This window comes from Abramis brama (assembly GCF_963993115.1).
Source record: "Abramis brama genome assembly, chromosome: 16".
NCBI classification, from domain to species: domain Eukaryota; kingdom Metazoa; phylum Chordata; class Actinopteri; order Cypriniformes; family Leuciscidae; genus Abramis; species Abramis brama.
In genome coordinates, this window is record NC_139978.1 from 5,194,684 (window position 1) to 5,212,706 (window position 18,023).

Here is an 18,023-nt window from a genome sequence, read left to right on the forward strand (position 1 = left end):
TAGTACAAATACATTAGTCTAGTAAGATTTCATTTTGAGATTTTTTTTTTTGGAAGAAATGACCGCATTAAATTGAGATTCATAATGTTACAAAAAATTACATTTCAAATAAATGTTGTTCCTTTCAACTACTCATGCATCATCATCATCATCATAAAAAAGCAGCACAACTGTTTTCAACATTGATATTAAATGTAACTTGGATACATGATTTCTGAAGGATCATGTGACACTGAAGACTGGAGTAATGATGATGAGAATTCAGCTTTGATCACAGGAATAAATTACATTTGAACATATATGCACATAGAAAACAGGCATTTTAAATTGTAATAATATTTCACAATATTAGTGTTTTTACTGTATTTTTAATCAAATAAATGCAGCCTTGGTGAGAATAAGAAACTTTTTTCAAAAACAATTTAAAAAAATCCTATTTTTTTATTTATGTGAACCAACTATAAGTGACTGCTAAATTTAGGCTACATAATTTTTTTTATTAAAAAATGTAAGTAATATTTATTGATTGAAAAAAACGTTTATTTATTTCCATGACTTATCCATGCCTGAAAAAACACACACAAAAAAACAACCACTGATTTAATAAACTTAACGCCAAGAAGACAATAACACCCATTTTTAGAAACAATTTACAAGTTTTATTTATCAAGTTCACACACTTCAAAACTGGGGTAGAGGGGGTCATTGCAAAGAGGTCTAATAAACTGCCAGTACTATGAATTAAACTCCAAAAAACTACCATTAATTACAGTCAAGCTTAAATGTTTTTGTTCATTCTTGTCTTTTAAAAGTAGTTTTTAATACATGTATTTTTTTTTATTTTATTATACAAGATTACTGAATAAATGCATCAAATAAGAAACCAGTTCCAAAGTAGACATTACAAAAAAATACATTGTTTTATACAGACAACAGAAAAGCGGATGATCAAATATTGACCAATAATAATATTTATTTCCTTTTCTCACTTATCAAAAAAGTTAACCTGACATCTATTTCTCAAAAAAAAAAAAAAAAAAAGGTAAAAAAGCAATATACAGCATTATTTAAAAGACATTAAGAAAGAATTGCTTTAGAAGAGAGTCAGTCTGCTGATTTGGTTACCAAAGAGAGTGGCTGAGACTGGAACAAAGCATGATGGGAGTGATGGTACGGGGAGGGCGGAGACAGGAGAGAGGCATGCAGGGAAGAAAAGGGGAGTGGCCTAGACAGAAGAGGCGGAGTTAACTGACTGCCTGATGATGAGGAGGATGATGAAGATGATGATGATGATGAAGGGGGTTTGGCCAGCACAGGGTAGTGGTGTTGGCGATCGGGTTTGGTGGTGAGGGACAGTGGTTGGGCCTGCTCCGAGTGTGTGGGGGCCGGGGCCGCGGGCGAGGCCAGGGCCGCTGAGGGCGTGGCCGGGGAGTCCAGCATGCTCCCGTGGGAGGAGCCAGGGCTGTCAATCATCTTCTCCTGAGGGAGGTACTGCACGCACGGCTTCTTGTTCCGCACGGAGAAATCTGAAAGACGATGGAAAACGCTTCATCAGTGGCAGGAATTTATAACTTTTTTTTTGCTCAGGGAACATAAATTCACAAGGAGAAAATTTTGTGGGACCCCAGAAACACTGAAGTCATGATACACTCACTGAAATCATCACAAATATTATACTTTAGAGACACTTTTTTATTATTATAATTTTTGAAAGAGGACAGAAATCACATCATCAATGGCAAGAATTTATAACAGGGTTCGTACAGGTGCTGTATCATTAAATTCCAGGACTTTAAGCACTACTTTTCTTTTGCTTTTTCAAGGACTACAATCAGAGATCTCATTTATCAAACAATATCTTTATTATCTTTTAAATTCTAAAAAAGATAAATAGATCAATAAACTAATAAAACAAAAAGGTACAAATAAAGTGCAGCACATGCAATGACTGGTAACTTTAACCATTGAAAGGATACTATAACAAAGATATCACTTTCCTTATTCAAACTGATCTTTTCTCCCATGAATATATGATTGACATGAAGAATAAAAGCTGTATCATATACTTGGATATGAGGAATATTACGCTCATAACCATGCGAAATGGCTCTATATCTATTTCAGATGGGCTGCAACATTAATCTTGCATGAAAAGATTGTTTTATCGATAAAATTAAACTAATTTCACATATATTGTCTTTGAATGATTCAAGCACTTTTCTAGAACCTCTGCATAAATATGTCTGTTTTCAAGGGTTTTCCAGGACTTGCATTTCAAAAAGTCAAATTCAAGCACTTCAAGCACCTTGTATGAACCCTGTTATCACATGTTTGCACAGGGAACATAAACTCACAAGGAGAAAACAGGGGTTGGGGGGGGGGGGGGGACCCAGAAACAATGAAGTCATGATACACTCACAGAAATCAGCACAAATATTACATTTAGAGACACTTTTTTTATTATTATGTTTTCCCACCAAATACTCATCTGGACATTTTAAGGTGCGTGACCTCTTAGCAGAATTAAAACAAAAACAAAAAAAGAGTAGATTATTATTTAAATTTTTATCATATTTACTATTTGTTGAGTGTTTTTTTAAAAGGCGCATTTTGCAGTGTCTGAAGAAAGACCATGGCTTTAGTTTTTTGTTCTCTCGTAGTTTTCACTATTATTAATGGCTCACATTAGATTCTCAATGAAATAGCAAATTTATGTATAGTATTTTTTTTTTCATTTTACACATTGAATTCAAATTTTCAATTAAATAATGTTTATTTATTAAAGGCTGCCCCCTAATAGTCAAATAAATGTTTGTCGACTAGAAGAGGTTTAGTCAGCCAAAATGTTATTAGTCGTTATTAGTCAGAAAATAAACTCCACAGGAAGTGGCGAAGTCACACGGTTCGTTAACGGCGGGTCTTTGAGGTAATTACAGTGTCAGGCAGGAAATCCAAACGCTCGCCTATCATCCATCGACCTCAAATATGGCTTATCATTTGAAACATGTAAGTACATATCTGCTCACTTTAATGTTAATCTAGATAAATGTGCGCTATTATTAGGCGCATATCCAAGTGTTTGTGCTTTAGTGAGTGTGTAAGCTGAAGTGTAGAGCGCTTACTAAATGACATGGAGGCGCCGGCGTGAACTCTTGATTTTTTTACGGATAACAGCAGAAACTACTTCAAATACTCCGTCATTTTTGGTCATACTGATAAGAGTAATACATCATTCAAAACTGTTTATGTTTATTTGTGTAAACAACTAGGGGTTGACTGATTGATCGGGTTTGCCGATTAATCGGCACCGATCACCGATTCCTGGATCGGTTATCTTCAAAAATGAAATGAAATTATATCACTTTACTGTAAGAGTCCCTTTGTAACATTAACTAAGGTTAATAAAAGTATTGTTCATTGATAATTTCAACATTTTAACAGTTTAAAGTTCTCTTAACATTAGTTAACGAACTATGAACTAACATGAACGATCAAGGTATAATTAATATATTAATATCTTTAATATAATAAAATAAAAACACATTTTCATGGTTCAGTACTGTTTTTAAATGCTTGTGATAAAGTTTAGAACTATTTTATGACTTATGTTTGTTTTCATTCAGTATCTATATTAAAAATCTGATTACAAAATCTGACCTAGCTCTAGTTATCGGTAGAATCCACTATTGGTCGACGTCTCATAACAACCAAACACTGAGTTTTAGTAAAGTAAAGAAAACAAACAGATGTGCTTTCTGCTGTCTCTGTGCACTGGAGCGTGATGAATGACTACTAGTAAAATCTGTAGTCGGGGGGCAGCCCTATATAAATATTATTTATGGTATTATTCATTGTCTTAATGAGAATTCAGAGGGAAATGTCCTTAATTGTCATGTTTCTTCATTGTCTATACGCAAAAGATAATTCATCACTTTCTTTAGACTGAATATGATCTTGACATGTTCTTCTCGACAGTTCTCAAGAGATTCACCCATACAACGCTGAACACAAAATGGAAATGGCGTCATGTGTCGATTTGTCACGTCACGGTACTCAAACTGTGGATGACATCACAACGCTGACACTGGCTGTCCGAGGAGCCGCTCACACAACACTCGTGCACTTATATCTCATATCTGCTCCAAAACACACACGGATACACTGTACTAAACACTACTGGCCAAAGGATGCATTAAAGTGATTAAAAGTGGCAGTAAAAATAAATAAATGCTGTTCGTTTGAACTTTCATCAAACAACAACTGTTTTCAGCACAACGGTTTTCAAGATTAATAATAATCATAAATGTTTCTTGAGCATCAAATCATCATATCAGAATGATTTCTGAAGGATCATGTGACACTGAAGACTGGAGTAATGATGCAGGAAATTCAGCTTTGATCACAGGAGTAATTTAAATTTAATATTAAAATAGAAAAGTTATTCTAAATTGTAACATTTCATAATAGTACCATATATATATATATATATATATATATATTATTTTTATCATGATTTTTTAGAAAAATATTAAAGTGCCCTGTTGTCAATAATTTTATACCTTAAAACTCATCTTTGATCACCGAAATGACATATTTAAAATCATATAAAATAAATGTATCCTTGGTGAGGATAAATAGCCTGTTTCCGCCACGCAATAATAAAATTAAAAGATAATAGCGACTTTTAATCTCATAATTCTGACTTTTTCTCACAATTGCGACTTTACATCTTGCAATTCTGCCTTTTTTCCACTCACAATTGTCCTTTTCTAAGGGGAAATAATGCTAATGGAGCAACATGATGAAAACACGTGTGTGTGAGCGATGACCCTGTGTGAACGAGCCTCAGTCGTACTGTACCTGCGCTAGCACTGCACCTCATAAGCTGCATGTCAGAGGAGAGAGTGGGTTATTACAAACACACAAGGAGAGAGAGAAAAGAGTGTGTGTGCGTGTGTGTGTCCGTCCTCACCCTCTGCTGTTGAGTCTGTCTTATTATCTCTCTTCCTCTTCTTCCGCTTGCCCTGGAGAGCATAGAGAGAGAGAGAGGGCGAGAGAGATGGAAACAGAGATAGAGTCAGAAATACAGAAGGAAGTCAAAAAATACAGTGAGGACGAGCGTAGGCTTTTGTTCAGTGAAAAAGCAGTGCAATTTTAAAATAATAATCCAATCTCCATGAATAGGGTACAAAATAGGATCACAAATGATCAGTGAAAGGAGGTGCGACTTCATTTTTATATCTTTATTAATGAACAACATGTACTTTCTACAGGGTTAGGGTTTGGTTTAGGGTCAGTTGTATGTAAGTGTGCATAATTTATGGTTATTACTACAGTAACGTGTGTAACAAGGACACTGCAATTTTTGCTTGATATAGTTGAACACTGTTGTACAATTGTTCATTTGTTAGTTCATGTTAGCTCAGATCCATTAAATAATATTAACAGGTACAATTTTTGATGTAAATGTTTGAATTAATATTAACTAAGATCAATAAATTCTTTAGAAGAATGTTTCAGTGTTAGTTTGTGTTCTCTAACAACAACAAAACTTTACAATACGGTTAATTTAGTTAATTACATGATTTAACATGAACTAACAATGAACAGTTAGTTCATTGCATTGTATTTTTATTAACTAATGATAACAAAGATTTTGCTCATCGTTAGTTAATGTTAATGAATGCATTAACTGATGGAACTTCTTGCAAAGGTGATACAAAAATGACAAATAGTGTTAAAAGGGAAGGAGAACATCTGCTTCTGTCGTGCTGTAGAAAAGCTCCAAATGGCATTTTTGGGAGAATAAAAACTACGGAATGTTACTTTTCTGTAATTATTACAAAAATTATGATATATGATTTCAGAAGACGACCTGTGCAGAAAGTGCCAAATGTGAGTGTAAGGCTGTGTGTGTGTGTGTGAGTGAGTGAGTGAGTTAGTGAGTGAGTGTGTGTGAGTGTTTGTTAGTGTGTGTGTGTGTGTGTGTGTTTGTGTGAGTGAGTGAGTGAATGAGTGAGTGAGTGTTTGTGTGAGTGTTTGTTAGTGTGTGTGAGTGTGTGTGTGTGTGAGTGAGTGTATGTGAGAGTGAGTGAGCGTGTTTGACAGAGTGAGTGAGTGTGAGAGAGAGTACATGTGAGAGAGAGAGTAAGTGAGTAAGTGTGTGTGTGTGTGTGTGTGTGTGTGTGTGTGTGTGAGTGTCTGTGTGTGTGTGTGTGTGGGTGTGTGAGAAAGAGTATATGTGAGAGAGAGTAAGTGAGTGAGTGTGTGTGAGTGAATGAGTGAGTGTTTGTGTGAGTGTTTGTTAGTGTGTGTGTGTGTGTGAGTGTATGTGAGAGTGAGTGTGCATGTTTGACAGAGTGAGTGAGTGTGAGTACATGTGAGAGAGAGAGAGTAAGTGAGTAAGTGTGTGTGAGAAAGAGTATATGTGTGAGAAAGAGTATATGTGAGAGAGAGTAAGTGAGTGAGAGTGTGTGTCTGTGTGTGTGTTTGTGTGAGTGAGTGAGTGAGTGTTTGTGTGAGTGTGTGTGAGTGTTTGTTAGTGTGTGTGTGTGTGAGTGTATTTGAGAGTGAGTGTGCGTGTTTGACAGTGTGAGAGAGAGTACATGTGAGAGAGAGAGTAAGTGAGCAAGTGTGTGTGTGTGTGTGTGAGAAAGAGTATATGTGAGAGAGAGTAAGTGAGTGAGTGTGTGTGGGTGTGGGTGTGTGAGAAAGAGTATATGTGAGAGAGAGTAAGTGAGTGAGTGTGTGTGTGGGTGTGTGAGAAAGAGTATATGTGAGAGAGAGTAAGTGAGTGAGTGTGTGTGTGTGTGTGTGTGTGTGTGTGTGTGTGTGTGTGTGTGTGTGTGTGTGTGTGTAGCGGATCCTGAAGCGCCTGACTCACGTAGTTATCTCGGGCCGACCAGCCCGGGTAGAGTTGAGAGTGCAGCTGCCTCTCTTTCCTGGCCAGCTCGTAGTATTTGGCCTGTTCCTCTCGTGATAGTGAATGCCACTGCAAACACAAACACCACAGTCAGCCAAAGGGCAGGCGCACACACACACATATATACTGTACATACAGGCGCTGCTTAGACTACGCACATACCAGTGACCACACACCCATGTCTTGTGTGTACAAGCAACACGCGTGTAAAAATAGTCACTCACACATCACAGTTTGAGGTCGTGAGATTTGTAGAGTGTTTTGTGTGCAGCAGAGCGCTGTGATATTTTGCATGGCAATATTGTATCAGGACACAGACGGCAAGAATCGATCTTTTATCATGTCCTGAATTTCTGCACAGGTTAGTGGTTATTGCATATCATCTTCCACATTACTGCACATATAATGCAGAAACAGTTTATTCCTGTGATGCAAAGCTGAATTGTCAGTCTTCAGCGTCACATGATCCTTCAGAAATCATTCTAATATGCTGATTTTTATTTCTTATTACAGGGTTCGTACACTTTTTCCAAGGTCAAATTCAAGCACTTTTCAAGCACTTTCCAGGTCCATTTTAAAGCTTTTTCCAGCACCTTACACTACCGTAAATTACATACCAATACATACTTAAAATTCTTATTTAGTGTTTTTATCACATCAAAAGAGATAAACAGCCAAATGTTTCATAATAGCAGAGGGCTGCACGATATATAGAAGAAAAATTAGATATGCGATAACTCATTAAATAATGCGATATTCAATATGCGATGCGATAATGCTTAAAGTGTGTCAAATTAACTTAAATTATCTTTAAAATATCTTTAAAATGATATAACCTACACATACGTGTTTCACATTCTTTTTGTGATAAGAAAATATCCCTACAACTTCAAGACAGTGAACATCAGTGTTCTGTAGCATAAGAAGTGTTATTTTAACATCACTGGGGTTTAGGGGTTCAGGTTATCCTATTCCTACATTAGGTTTATTTAACAACAGAAACTGATTAATCAAATGTAAAAATAAACACTGCTTAGTTTTCACTGCATGAATTAAATATACTGATTCTTATTAAAGCTACAAAAGTTAGCCTATTCAGCCAAAAGCAGTGAGTGATTTTCTTTGTCTTTTGTTCATGACCCCAGTTATTGCAAGCTGTTGCAATATGCAATTATGCATATTGTAATATATACATTTGCAATATTTCGATATATTGTGCAGCCCTAATATTTAAGCCAATCACAAGTTTTATTCTTCAAAATGTATCACTAAGTATATAGCCTAAAGCATATGAATAATATACTTTTCATTATATTAATGTCCAAATATTGCTTACCAGATAATGTGATTTATAGGCTGTAAAACTGAATTAATTTCAAATATGAAGACTTAGAAATATTTGACAGGCCTTCCCGTTTTGGGACAATTTATCCCGTTTATAGACGAGGTTTGAACAATAGCTGAGTGCACAGGAACCTGCCTGATAAATGTATTTCATTGCCAAGATGTCTTGGGCCAAGACATAACGTTGGCTAATACATTTACTGGAATAGAGCAGTGTAAATATTGCATAGGGTCATCCTAAACCTTACAGTAACAGTATACTACTTATGACACTGACTGATTTCAGTTCAGCAATCAGCAACTGTTGTTATGCACTGGGCTAACGTTTGCAGGTTAATTTGCACGTTAAAGTTCTGTAATTCTGGCAATGTTCACTGCATATTCCACAAATGAACATAACGGACATGCAATACTTACATTACATTATCACACCAAGTACTCTCAGTCACTAATGGCCCTTTCAGATAGGACGCGGACCGCGCTGCGCTATGAAATGAAACCGATATATTTCAATGGCTTGCGCCGCGCGACTTAGACCAAAGCGGAGCTCAACGAGCTCGCGCGCACGCCGCGGTCAAAGTTTAAAATAGTTCAACCGTTGCCGCTGCGTGGCCAATAAAAACGGTGCATCCAAACAACCACAGAAATCAAAATGAAAACTCCGCCTACTTTTGCTCTGGCCAGCGTAACGCAAATCAATCTGTATCTGATTCTGAAGGGCTACATTTTTTTCTCCATTTAATAATGAACTATTTCGTCAGAAAGATATTTCTTATGAAAGAAATACAGTTACAAATTCAAGCATTTTCAAGCATTTTATCTAAAATTCAAGCACTTTTCAAACCTTGAAAACACAACATCAAAATTCAAGCACTTTCAAGGATTTCAAGCACCCGTACGAACCCTGTTATTAATGCTGAAAACTGTTGTGCTGCTTAAAGTCCCCCTGTGGTGAAAATCCAGCTTTTAATGTTGTTTATGTGTCTATGTGGTGTTTTTAATGTGCTTTAAGACAAACCATGTGTAAATTCATAAGTCGACACCATTGCTGAGTATTTTCTCCTTAAAACTGCAGTGAACCAAAGACAGTCTCAAAAACACGCTTTGAAATCGCTGGTGTTTCTGACGTCACAAACTACCTTGTAACCAATCAGATCAACGTGTGATCGTCAACCAGTGGATCTCTGAGCTGAGTGAGTGAGTGGAGGCGGGGCTCATTTACATATTCATAGAACCACGAATACTAAATGAGGCAAGGGTGTCGAGTTACATTCAAGATATTTTAAGGCATAAAGATTTTTAAACGTCATTTCGGTGATCAAAGTTGAGTTTTAAGGTATAAAATTATTGACAACATTATTAAGACTTTAATATTTTTATAAAAATTCATGATGCAGTTTTTTTTTTATTCTCTGAATAGAAATTTCAACAGAACTGCACTTATTTGAAAGAAATATTTAGTAATAATGTAAATGTCTTTCCTGTCACTTTTGATAAACTAAATGCATCCTTGATGAATAAAAGTATTATAAGTCGTATAAGGCACCAACAGGACAACATAAGCAACTGGCAAAGTTGAAAACTAGTTTTTATCGCAGTGGTTGATTGAAGGCGGCACGTTGATGATGTGGGACGCATTAGTGATTACACAACAAACGTGCGTATCGACTACATTACAATTTTGGACCTAATTTATTATCAACTTTGGTGCTGCAGACCACTTGTGATTGGTTCACTCAAAATGGATATTAATACAGTCACACACACTGTTCACTCACCCTGCGGCCGAGGATCTGGTTGATGGCGGCACTTTCTTTTAGCGTGCACTCGGCCACCACTTTGGCCCTCATCTCCTTCATGTAGAGCATGAAGGCGTTTAGAGGCTTCTTTATGTGAGGTTTCCTCTCGTCCTCCTTCTTGTTCGGGCCTGGAGACTTTCTGCAAACATACGGCACACGTGGGTCAGTCTTTGTGCTGGATGTGAGGGAGTGACAGTGAGAAAGACACAGAAAGGACTGTGTATCACAGTGGCGAGTTGGTAGACAAAACAGCGATAAACTTTATCACCGAGTCATTTGGAGGTGAGAGTGTGAAGCTAATGCTATTTAGTTGAATAAAGCATTAAAGGGATAGTTCACCCAAAAATGAAAATTAGCCCCTGATTTACTCACCCTCAAGTACTCCTAGGTGTATATGGCATTCTTCTTTCGCTACTTCTGACGTCACAAGTTGTGTAATTTGCGCTTTGGGCGCAAGTAGAATTTTACTTTGTAACGTGTTAAATATGGATATTTTTCTTACACAAATGCATCACTTCACTTCAGAAGGCCTTTATTAACCCCCCGGAGCAGTGTGGAGCACTTTTATGATGGATGGATGCACTTTTATGATTGATGGATGAGCTTTTATGATGGACAGATAGATGCACTTTTATGATGGATAGATAGATGTACTATTATGATGGACAGATAGATGCACTTTTATGATGGATAGATAGATGTACTATTATGATGGATAGATAGATGTACTATTATGATGGATAGATAGATGCACTTTTTTGATGGACAGATGCACTTTTATGACGGATGGATGAGCTTTTATGATGATAGATGCACTTTTATGATGGACAGATAGATGCACTTTTATGATACACTTTTATGATGATAGATGCACTTTTATGATGGACAGATAGATGTACTTATGATGGATGGATGAGCTTTTATGATGGATAGATGCACTTTTATGATGGATGGATGAGCTTTTATGATGGATAGATAGATGCACTTATGATGGATGGATGAGCTTTTATGATGGATAGATAGATGCACTTATGATGGATGGATGAGCTTTTATGATGGATAGATGCACTTTTATGATGGATGGATGAGCTTTTATGATGGATATAGGCACTTATGATGGATAGATGCACTTTTATGATACACTTTTATGATGGATAGATAGATGCACTTTTATGATGGATAGATGCACTTTTATGATACACTTTTATGATGGATAGATAGATGCACTTTTATGATGGATAGATGCACTTCTATGATGGATAGATAGATGCACTTTTATAATGGATAGATAGATGCACTTTTATAATGGATAGATAGATGCACTTTTATGATGGATAGATGCACTTTTATGATGGATAGATAGATGCACTTTTATGATGGATAGATGCACTTTTATGATGGATAGATGCACTTTTATGATGGATAGATAGATGCACTTTTATGATGGATAGATGCACTTTTATGATGGATAGATGCACTTCTATGATGGATAGATGCACTTTTATGATGGACAGATAGATGCACTTTTATGATACACTTTTATGATGGATAGATGCACTTCTATGATGGATAGATGCACTTTTATGATGGACAGATAGATGCACTTTTATGATGGATAGATGCACTTCTATGATGGATAGATGCACTTTTATGATGGATGGATGAGCTTTGATGGACTTTTGATGGACAGAAACAGCCATTCACTGCCATTATAAAGCTTGGAAGAGCCAGGACATTTTTTAATATAACTCCAATTGTATTCGTCTGAAAGAAGAAAGTCATATACACCTAGGATGACTTCAGGGTGAGTAAATCATGGGCTAATTTTAATTTTTGGGTGAACTATCCCTTTAAAGAAGAAAAGAAAAACAGCAGGAAAGTGTGTAGCATGCTTGAGCTTACGCTTGAGCCGCTGGGCTGAGTTCTCCGTTGGGTTCTTGTTTAATAGCCGGAGAGACGATGGCTGGGTGAGGGATGCCCGTCTGATGAAGACCGTGAGGATGATGAACGATATGAGGAGAAAAGCGACTGGACACCAAACTGTAAAGAAAAAGAGAGGTAAATTCCATTATTGCCAATGCCTTCTGAAACCAAGGAAAGTAGGGCTGTACGATATATCATTTTAGCATCGATATTGCGATGTGCGCATTGAGACAATTGAGAAAGATAACAGATGCGTGTCATTTATATTAGGTCTGTGCATTCATCTTAAAGGGACAGCAGCCTAATGTGCCTGCAGCTGTTTGTGTCACCAATGGTGATCAAATAACAAAAGAAAAAGATAAAATGACTTTTGTAGCTTTAAAAAAGATAAATTGTATTCATTAATTAAATATTAGTTATATTTCATTTATACAGTGATTCAATTTCTGTACCTGAATACGGTTAGATTTAAATGAAAAACAAAGCACTGCTTATTTCAATTGTATCTTTCTTCTATTGTATTTATCTGTGCTTGTGATACGTTTATAATTTTCTATGCAGATTCACTCCTCTACAAAATCGCCAAAATTATTCTAGAATGATGTATTCTTTTCAAATAGAGCTATTCAAATCATCTGGTGAAATTGTTTTGTATATATATAAATATATATATATATATTGCAGAAAAACTAAATATCGCAATGCAAGTTTTTTTCCAATATCGTGGATATCAATATCGTAGCCCTAAAGTAAAAGGACATCTTCGACATCCGATCTTAAAAGATTTTGGACTTTGGGGCCAGAGATACACTGTTAGCGAACATCCCGACACATCCACGCTTCTGAGAGCGACGTTTAGATGAATATGTAAATACAGTGCAATGCATAAGTGAATACACCCATGCTAAAGTTGACTAAAAAGAGGAATAAAAAATCATATTTTGGAAATTGAACTTAATGCCTTAATTAAAAAAATTAGGAAAAATCCAACCTTTAAGGACACCAATTTTCTTTGTGAATGAATAATGTATCGTAAATAAATAAATGTTCTTCCTAAAAATACATGGTGCATAAGTGTGTACACCCCTATGTTAAATGCCCATAGAGGCAGGCAGATTTTTATTTTTAAGTATTTTTTTTTTTTTTTTTTTTGGATACTATGCATCCTGATAAAGTTCCCTTGGCCTTTGGAATTAAAATAGCCCCACATCATCACATAGCCTTCACCATACCTAGAGATTGGCATGGTTTTATTTCAGTTAGCCTAAAAGCTAGTTTGATTTGCATTGAGAGATGATCTTATGGAAAGTACCCCATGCCAATCTCTAGGTATGGTGAAGGCTATGTGATGATGTGGGGCTATTTTAATTCCAAAGGCCAAGGGAACTTTATCAGGATGCATAGTATCCTAAAAAAAAAAAAAAAAAAATACTTAAAAATAAAAATCTGCCTGCCTCTATGGGCATTTAACATAGGGGTGTACACACTTATGCACCATGTATTTTAAGGAAGAACATTTATTTATTTACGATACATTATACAGTGTTTCCCCTACCATTATATAAGGGGGGCGCCCCGCCCTCCTAACGGCTCCCCCCGCCCCCCTTGAAGTCAAGTAAATTTGATTTGATTTTCTTTATAGCGCCAGATTACGATTTGTTATTTTATTAAAAAAAACTAAATAGCCCTTAAGTAATATGTTATTTATCTTATTTCCACGATGGCATGTCTTTTCTGTCTGTGTTTGCGCGTTTACAATTATCCCAATGAGTGCGCAAGCGCGCACACTCACACACAAACAAACACTTGCGTCAAATACAGATGAGCACTAGCGGACAGAGCGCGCGGCGGGAAATATGTCGCTGAACTGAAGATGGCAACACTCGCTCTACTGCGAGTAGCAGCCGGAGTAGCTCTCCTGCTCCAAGTCTACGCCCGTTTCACACATATTTAGTTTGCAGTGCGTGTGCGGTGAGTATTTTTTTCCGTACCCATGTTTACAGAGCTTTCACACTGCACGCGGATGCAGTCCGTCGATGATCGATCTGTTCCAGTTGCGGTGCGTATACAGCAGTGCAGCGATCGTTTCCGCACCGAGTCTACTTTTGCCGTTTATATACTGTCTATGATTTCTGCTGTGCTGCAAACGCTTAATTAAAGTGACAGCGCATGTTTCGTGGTCAAAATGAACACAGATTGACCTGAAAATGTAGTAATTTCACCATAAGTGCGATTAATTAAATAAAATGTAGTAATCTCACCATAAATTTATTTAATTAAGTACTACTTTTTTCACTTTAAGACCGGGGTAAAGCAAGGAAAACTACAATTTACCTCAACAAGGCGACATAATGACATTCGTGGAGGTGGAAAAACAAGTTCTTTGTGACATGCAAGATTTATTGTATTAAAATTTAAATGCAAAAGATTTTAATATAAATACATGGTTAAATATTTTACCACTTGCTTGAGCAACTTTATATATATATATATATATATATATATATATATATATATATATATATATATATATATATATATATATATATATATATATATGTAATGCATTGAATAATACATTGTTTAAATTGTGTTTAAACGTGAACGCGCGTTCACAGCAGTGCTGCATCTGACAGGATTATTCTCTCCAATAAATGCATCATAGAAATAAAAACTTCTCACAAAAAAAGCCCATTTAAAATTTGTTTGTCATATAAATGTATTAACTAACATTAACGAACAATGAATGAGCAATATATTTGTTAGTATTTATAAATCTTTTTTTAGTTGTTAGTTAAAAAATAAAACTATTTAAGCTCTGGTCCATTAATATTAACAAATACTTCTATAAATTTAACAAAGGTTATTTGCAAAAGTCAATTTTAAAAATATTTAAATATGTTTTTTTAATTTTTTTAAAGAGATATCTTATGTTAACTTTTTTTTTTACATTTGTGTTTTATGTTAACTTTTACAAAGCATTACCCTCCCAGACAACCAATTAATGAGAGATAGATAGATAGATAGATAGATAGATAGATAGATAGATAGATAGATAGATAGATAGATGATAGTGTCTGTGTCAATTTTCCCCAACCAACCCCCCCCCCCCCCCAGCCAGAGCTATCAGCCAGAGCTAATTTTTCCAATTTTTTTCCAGAAATTTCACTTTGGCAAGCCGTTTCGAACAACTCCAGAAGTGAACTCTAAACGAAATGGCCTGGTTTTGTCGCTCTACGATTTCACTCGAACTGTATATCAGGGCTTTTAAACATCCCAGAATACCACACTCAAAGACTCGGGTCTTAATGCTGCGTCTGGACTAAAACACACTCTCATTTCTGTTTGAATGTTATATATGGTCCAAATAAAGCACCAGCTGAAAAGCTCCTTTATCCGCTCCTGTTACAGGTAAAGAGCCAGGTTACTGTGGTAACAAGAAGTGTGCCACACTCAAGACCATTCCCCCCTTACCAAACACATCCGGCACTTCCCAAATCCCATGAAAAGCACTTCCTACAAGCAGCTGAATGGGACACGGTTCTGATTCAAGCACTGAAAGCTTCTATTGAGGTGAACATAGGGCTGGGCGATATGGCCAAAAACTCATATCTCGGTATTTTTTGGTTAAATGGCGATATACAATATTTATCTCGGTACTCTCTACATTTTTCATATTTGAATAAAGAAAATCTGTATTTATTTAAAATATATATATTATTTCACATCCTGCCCAATGATATCCTACAAACAATGTTGATATTGAAGGATATGGAAACAAATAATGAATGTAATGTAGGCTATGCAATATATTATGTGCAAGAAATCACATTACATTCTAACATTGTAACATTACAATCTAAAAACAAAAATAATGCTTTTGTTTTTAAATTGACTAAAGGCTAAACTAAAAAATGAAAATAACAACAAAAGCACAAACTAATTATATTAGCCTGCATTTGATTACCCCATTATAAATGGTCACTTTCATAAAATACTTGTACGTTTACAATTCCACATATGGCACATTTATTGTCTCCAACAACAAATATTTTAGTGAAATGGACATATTTGTTTGACTCTCTAACATTTACAGATGGAGAATATACCTGGTGAAATGTACTCTACTGCACGGTGTTGCCATATGGCAACATACCCTTTCTTTGGACATTTCTTGAAATTTGAAAATAAGTATGAGCTCTGATTGGTCTTAAATTCATGGTAGAACCTGGTGGTAACCAATGATATGCTTTGATGACATCCCATGACACTACACACCCTTGCACTGTCATTCTTTTCACACACTTTTGATGACTCCAGTTGCTGAAGAAGTGCTCGTGAATATGTGAAGATTTTCCTCAATTTTTCATATTTCTTCAGAATTTAAAATTACATCAAGCATCTGGGATAAGTTCTAATCTTTTTTCAATCATTGTCACATTGTTTTGATACTACTATTACCTTTTTATTCAATAAAATAGGTATGTTGCCATATGGCAACATTGTGCAGTAATGGAACAATATTTTGCCCATGCTAATGCAGAGTAGCTTTGTATGAATGACAATGTATGGATGCACTGATATAGTTGGATGGTTGTATTCTACTCATATATTTATATATATTTGTATATATTTATAAAGTAAAGTAAAAGTAAAGTATAAAAGTGACATTTTATTACTTATTTTGTTTAGAAAATGAAGCCGTCAGTGTTCTATGGCAAGGCTGAGAGGAGGGCTGAAATGTACAGTGTACAAGTGGTTATACCATCTCATGAAAGTGAGGATGAGCTAGGGATCAGTGACGAGGAGTATGAGGGGCAGGCAGAATTAGGCCTAGTAGACTCAATATGTAGTAGACTAAATGTTGTTGAAATAATCGTTTCACATTGAGTAGTTTCACTTGAACAGTTCTTATGAGTTTGCGTCAGATGTTTTGTAAATGTTGTTGAAATAATACTTTGAAAATTAGTTTCATATTTTGTACACAAAGCTCTTGAAAACATTTTAAATAATAAAAACAATTTAATTTCTAAAAGACAGGTCTGTAATCATCTATGAATTTCATGTCATTTTGGGAGAAAATACATCAGGCTGTTCCATTGTCGCACAATGTTGCCATATGGCAACGCACCCAAAAGTACCCCCCAAAAAAAAAAAAAAAAAAAAATATATAAATATGTTAATTTGAGTCTATTTTATATATAAAAAAACACTGTAACATTTTTTTCCATGATTGCATAATAATGCGTGCAGTAGAGGGTTAAGCACTGAGGAAAGCACCACATCTCAAACGCATTCAACAGCGCAAGAGTTTATCTGTCAGTCAGCAACAATAGCCTATCTGTCAGGGCATCTGCCTGGGCAAGCTGCTTTAAACGTGTTAACTATCTTGCCAGTTATTTTGAAGCTCTTAATATAAGCTTGTGTCATGTTTAGGACATATTGTACTATGCACTTTCTCTGCAGCAGCTCAAACTGCGTCCTCGGCTATTTTTCGGATGTGCTTGCATCAAACTACTGTATCGATATAAACGGTATTGCCTCATTCCATATCGTTTCAAAAAAATATATCGATATATCGTACAACTCGATATACCGCCCAGCCCTAGACGAACACACAATAAAAAACTGTTGTCATCTAAAATTGGACGACTGTTTTCTCCGCCCTCCTCTTATACTCTTATTAAACCCTTAAATTTCAGCTGGGATACCGGGAAGACTTCATTCAACTGTTATCATGATGTCCTGCAGACTACTTAGAGAAGTCATCTCACCTCAAAAGCAGAATTTAGACTGAATGTGTGACTTTCAGATTTCTGCTTTAAGGTGCATTCACAGTGATTTCTGTTCAGCTAATTTTTGCAACCGAAATCATCTTCACTAGTAGGGCTGTCACTTTTGTGAAAAAATCCTGTTAGATTTTTGAGACACAAGTGTTCATTGAATCGATTGTAAAATCGATTTTCCATGTCTAAAGACGTTTCCATTTTAAACGCCAAATATGGGCAAATCCACGGACAACTAACAGGCATTAG

General features: G+C 35.8%; 1 protein-coding gene across 1 annotated transcript in view; it reads right to left on the bottom strand.

Moving 5' to 3' along the window:
* Window positions 1-646: 646 nt before the first annotated feature.
* Window positions 647-18,023, bottom strand: part of tcf7l1b (transcription factor 7 like 1b) — an 83,356-nt gene continuing 65,979 nt past the window's right edge. The window contains exons 8-12 of the mRNA XM_084087285.1: window positions 11,968-12,105; window positions 10,045-10,204; window positions 6,884-6,991; window positions 4,973-5,024; window positions 647-1,526 (exon numbers count right to left, since the gene is read on the bottom strand). Of these exons, the coding sequence (XP_083943411.1) occupies window positions 1,105-1,526; window positions 4,973-5,024; window positions 6,884-6,991; window positions 10,045-10,204; window positions 11,968-12,105 (880 nt within the window). The 3' untranslated portion in view covers window positions 647-1,104. The remainder of the gene's footprint in view (window positions 1,527-4,972; window positions 5,025-6,883; window positions 6,992-10,044; window positions 10,205-11,967; window positions 12,106-18,023) is intronic.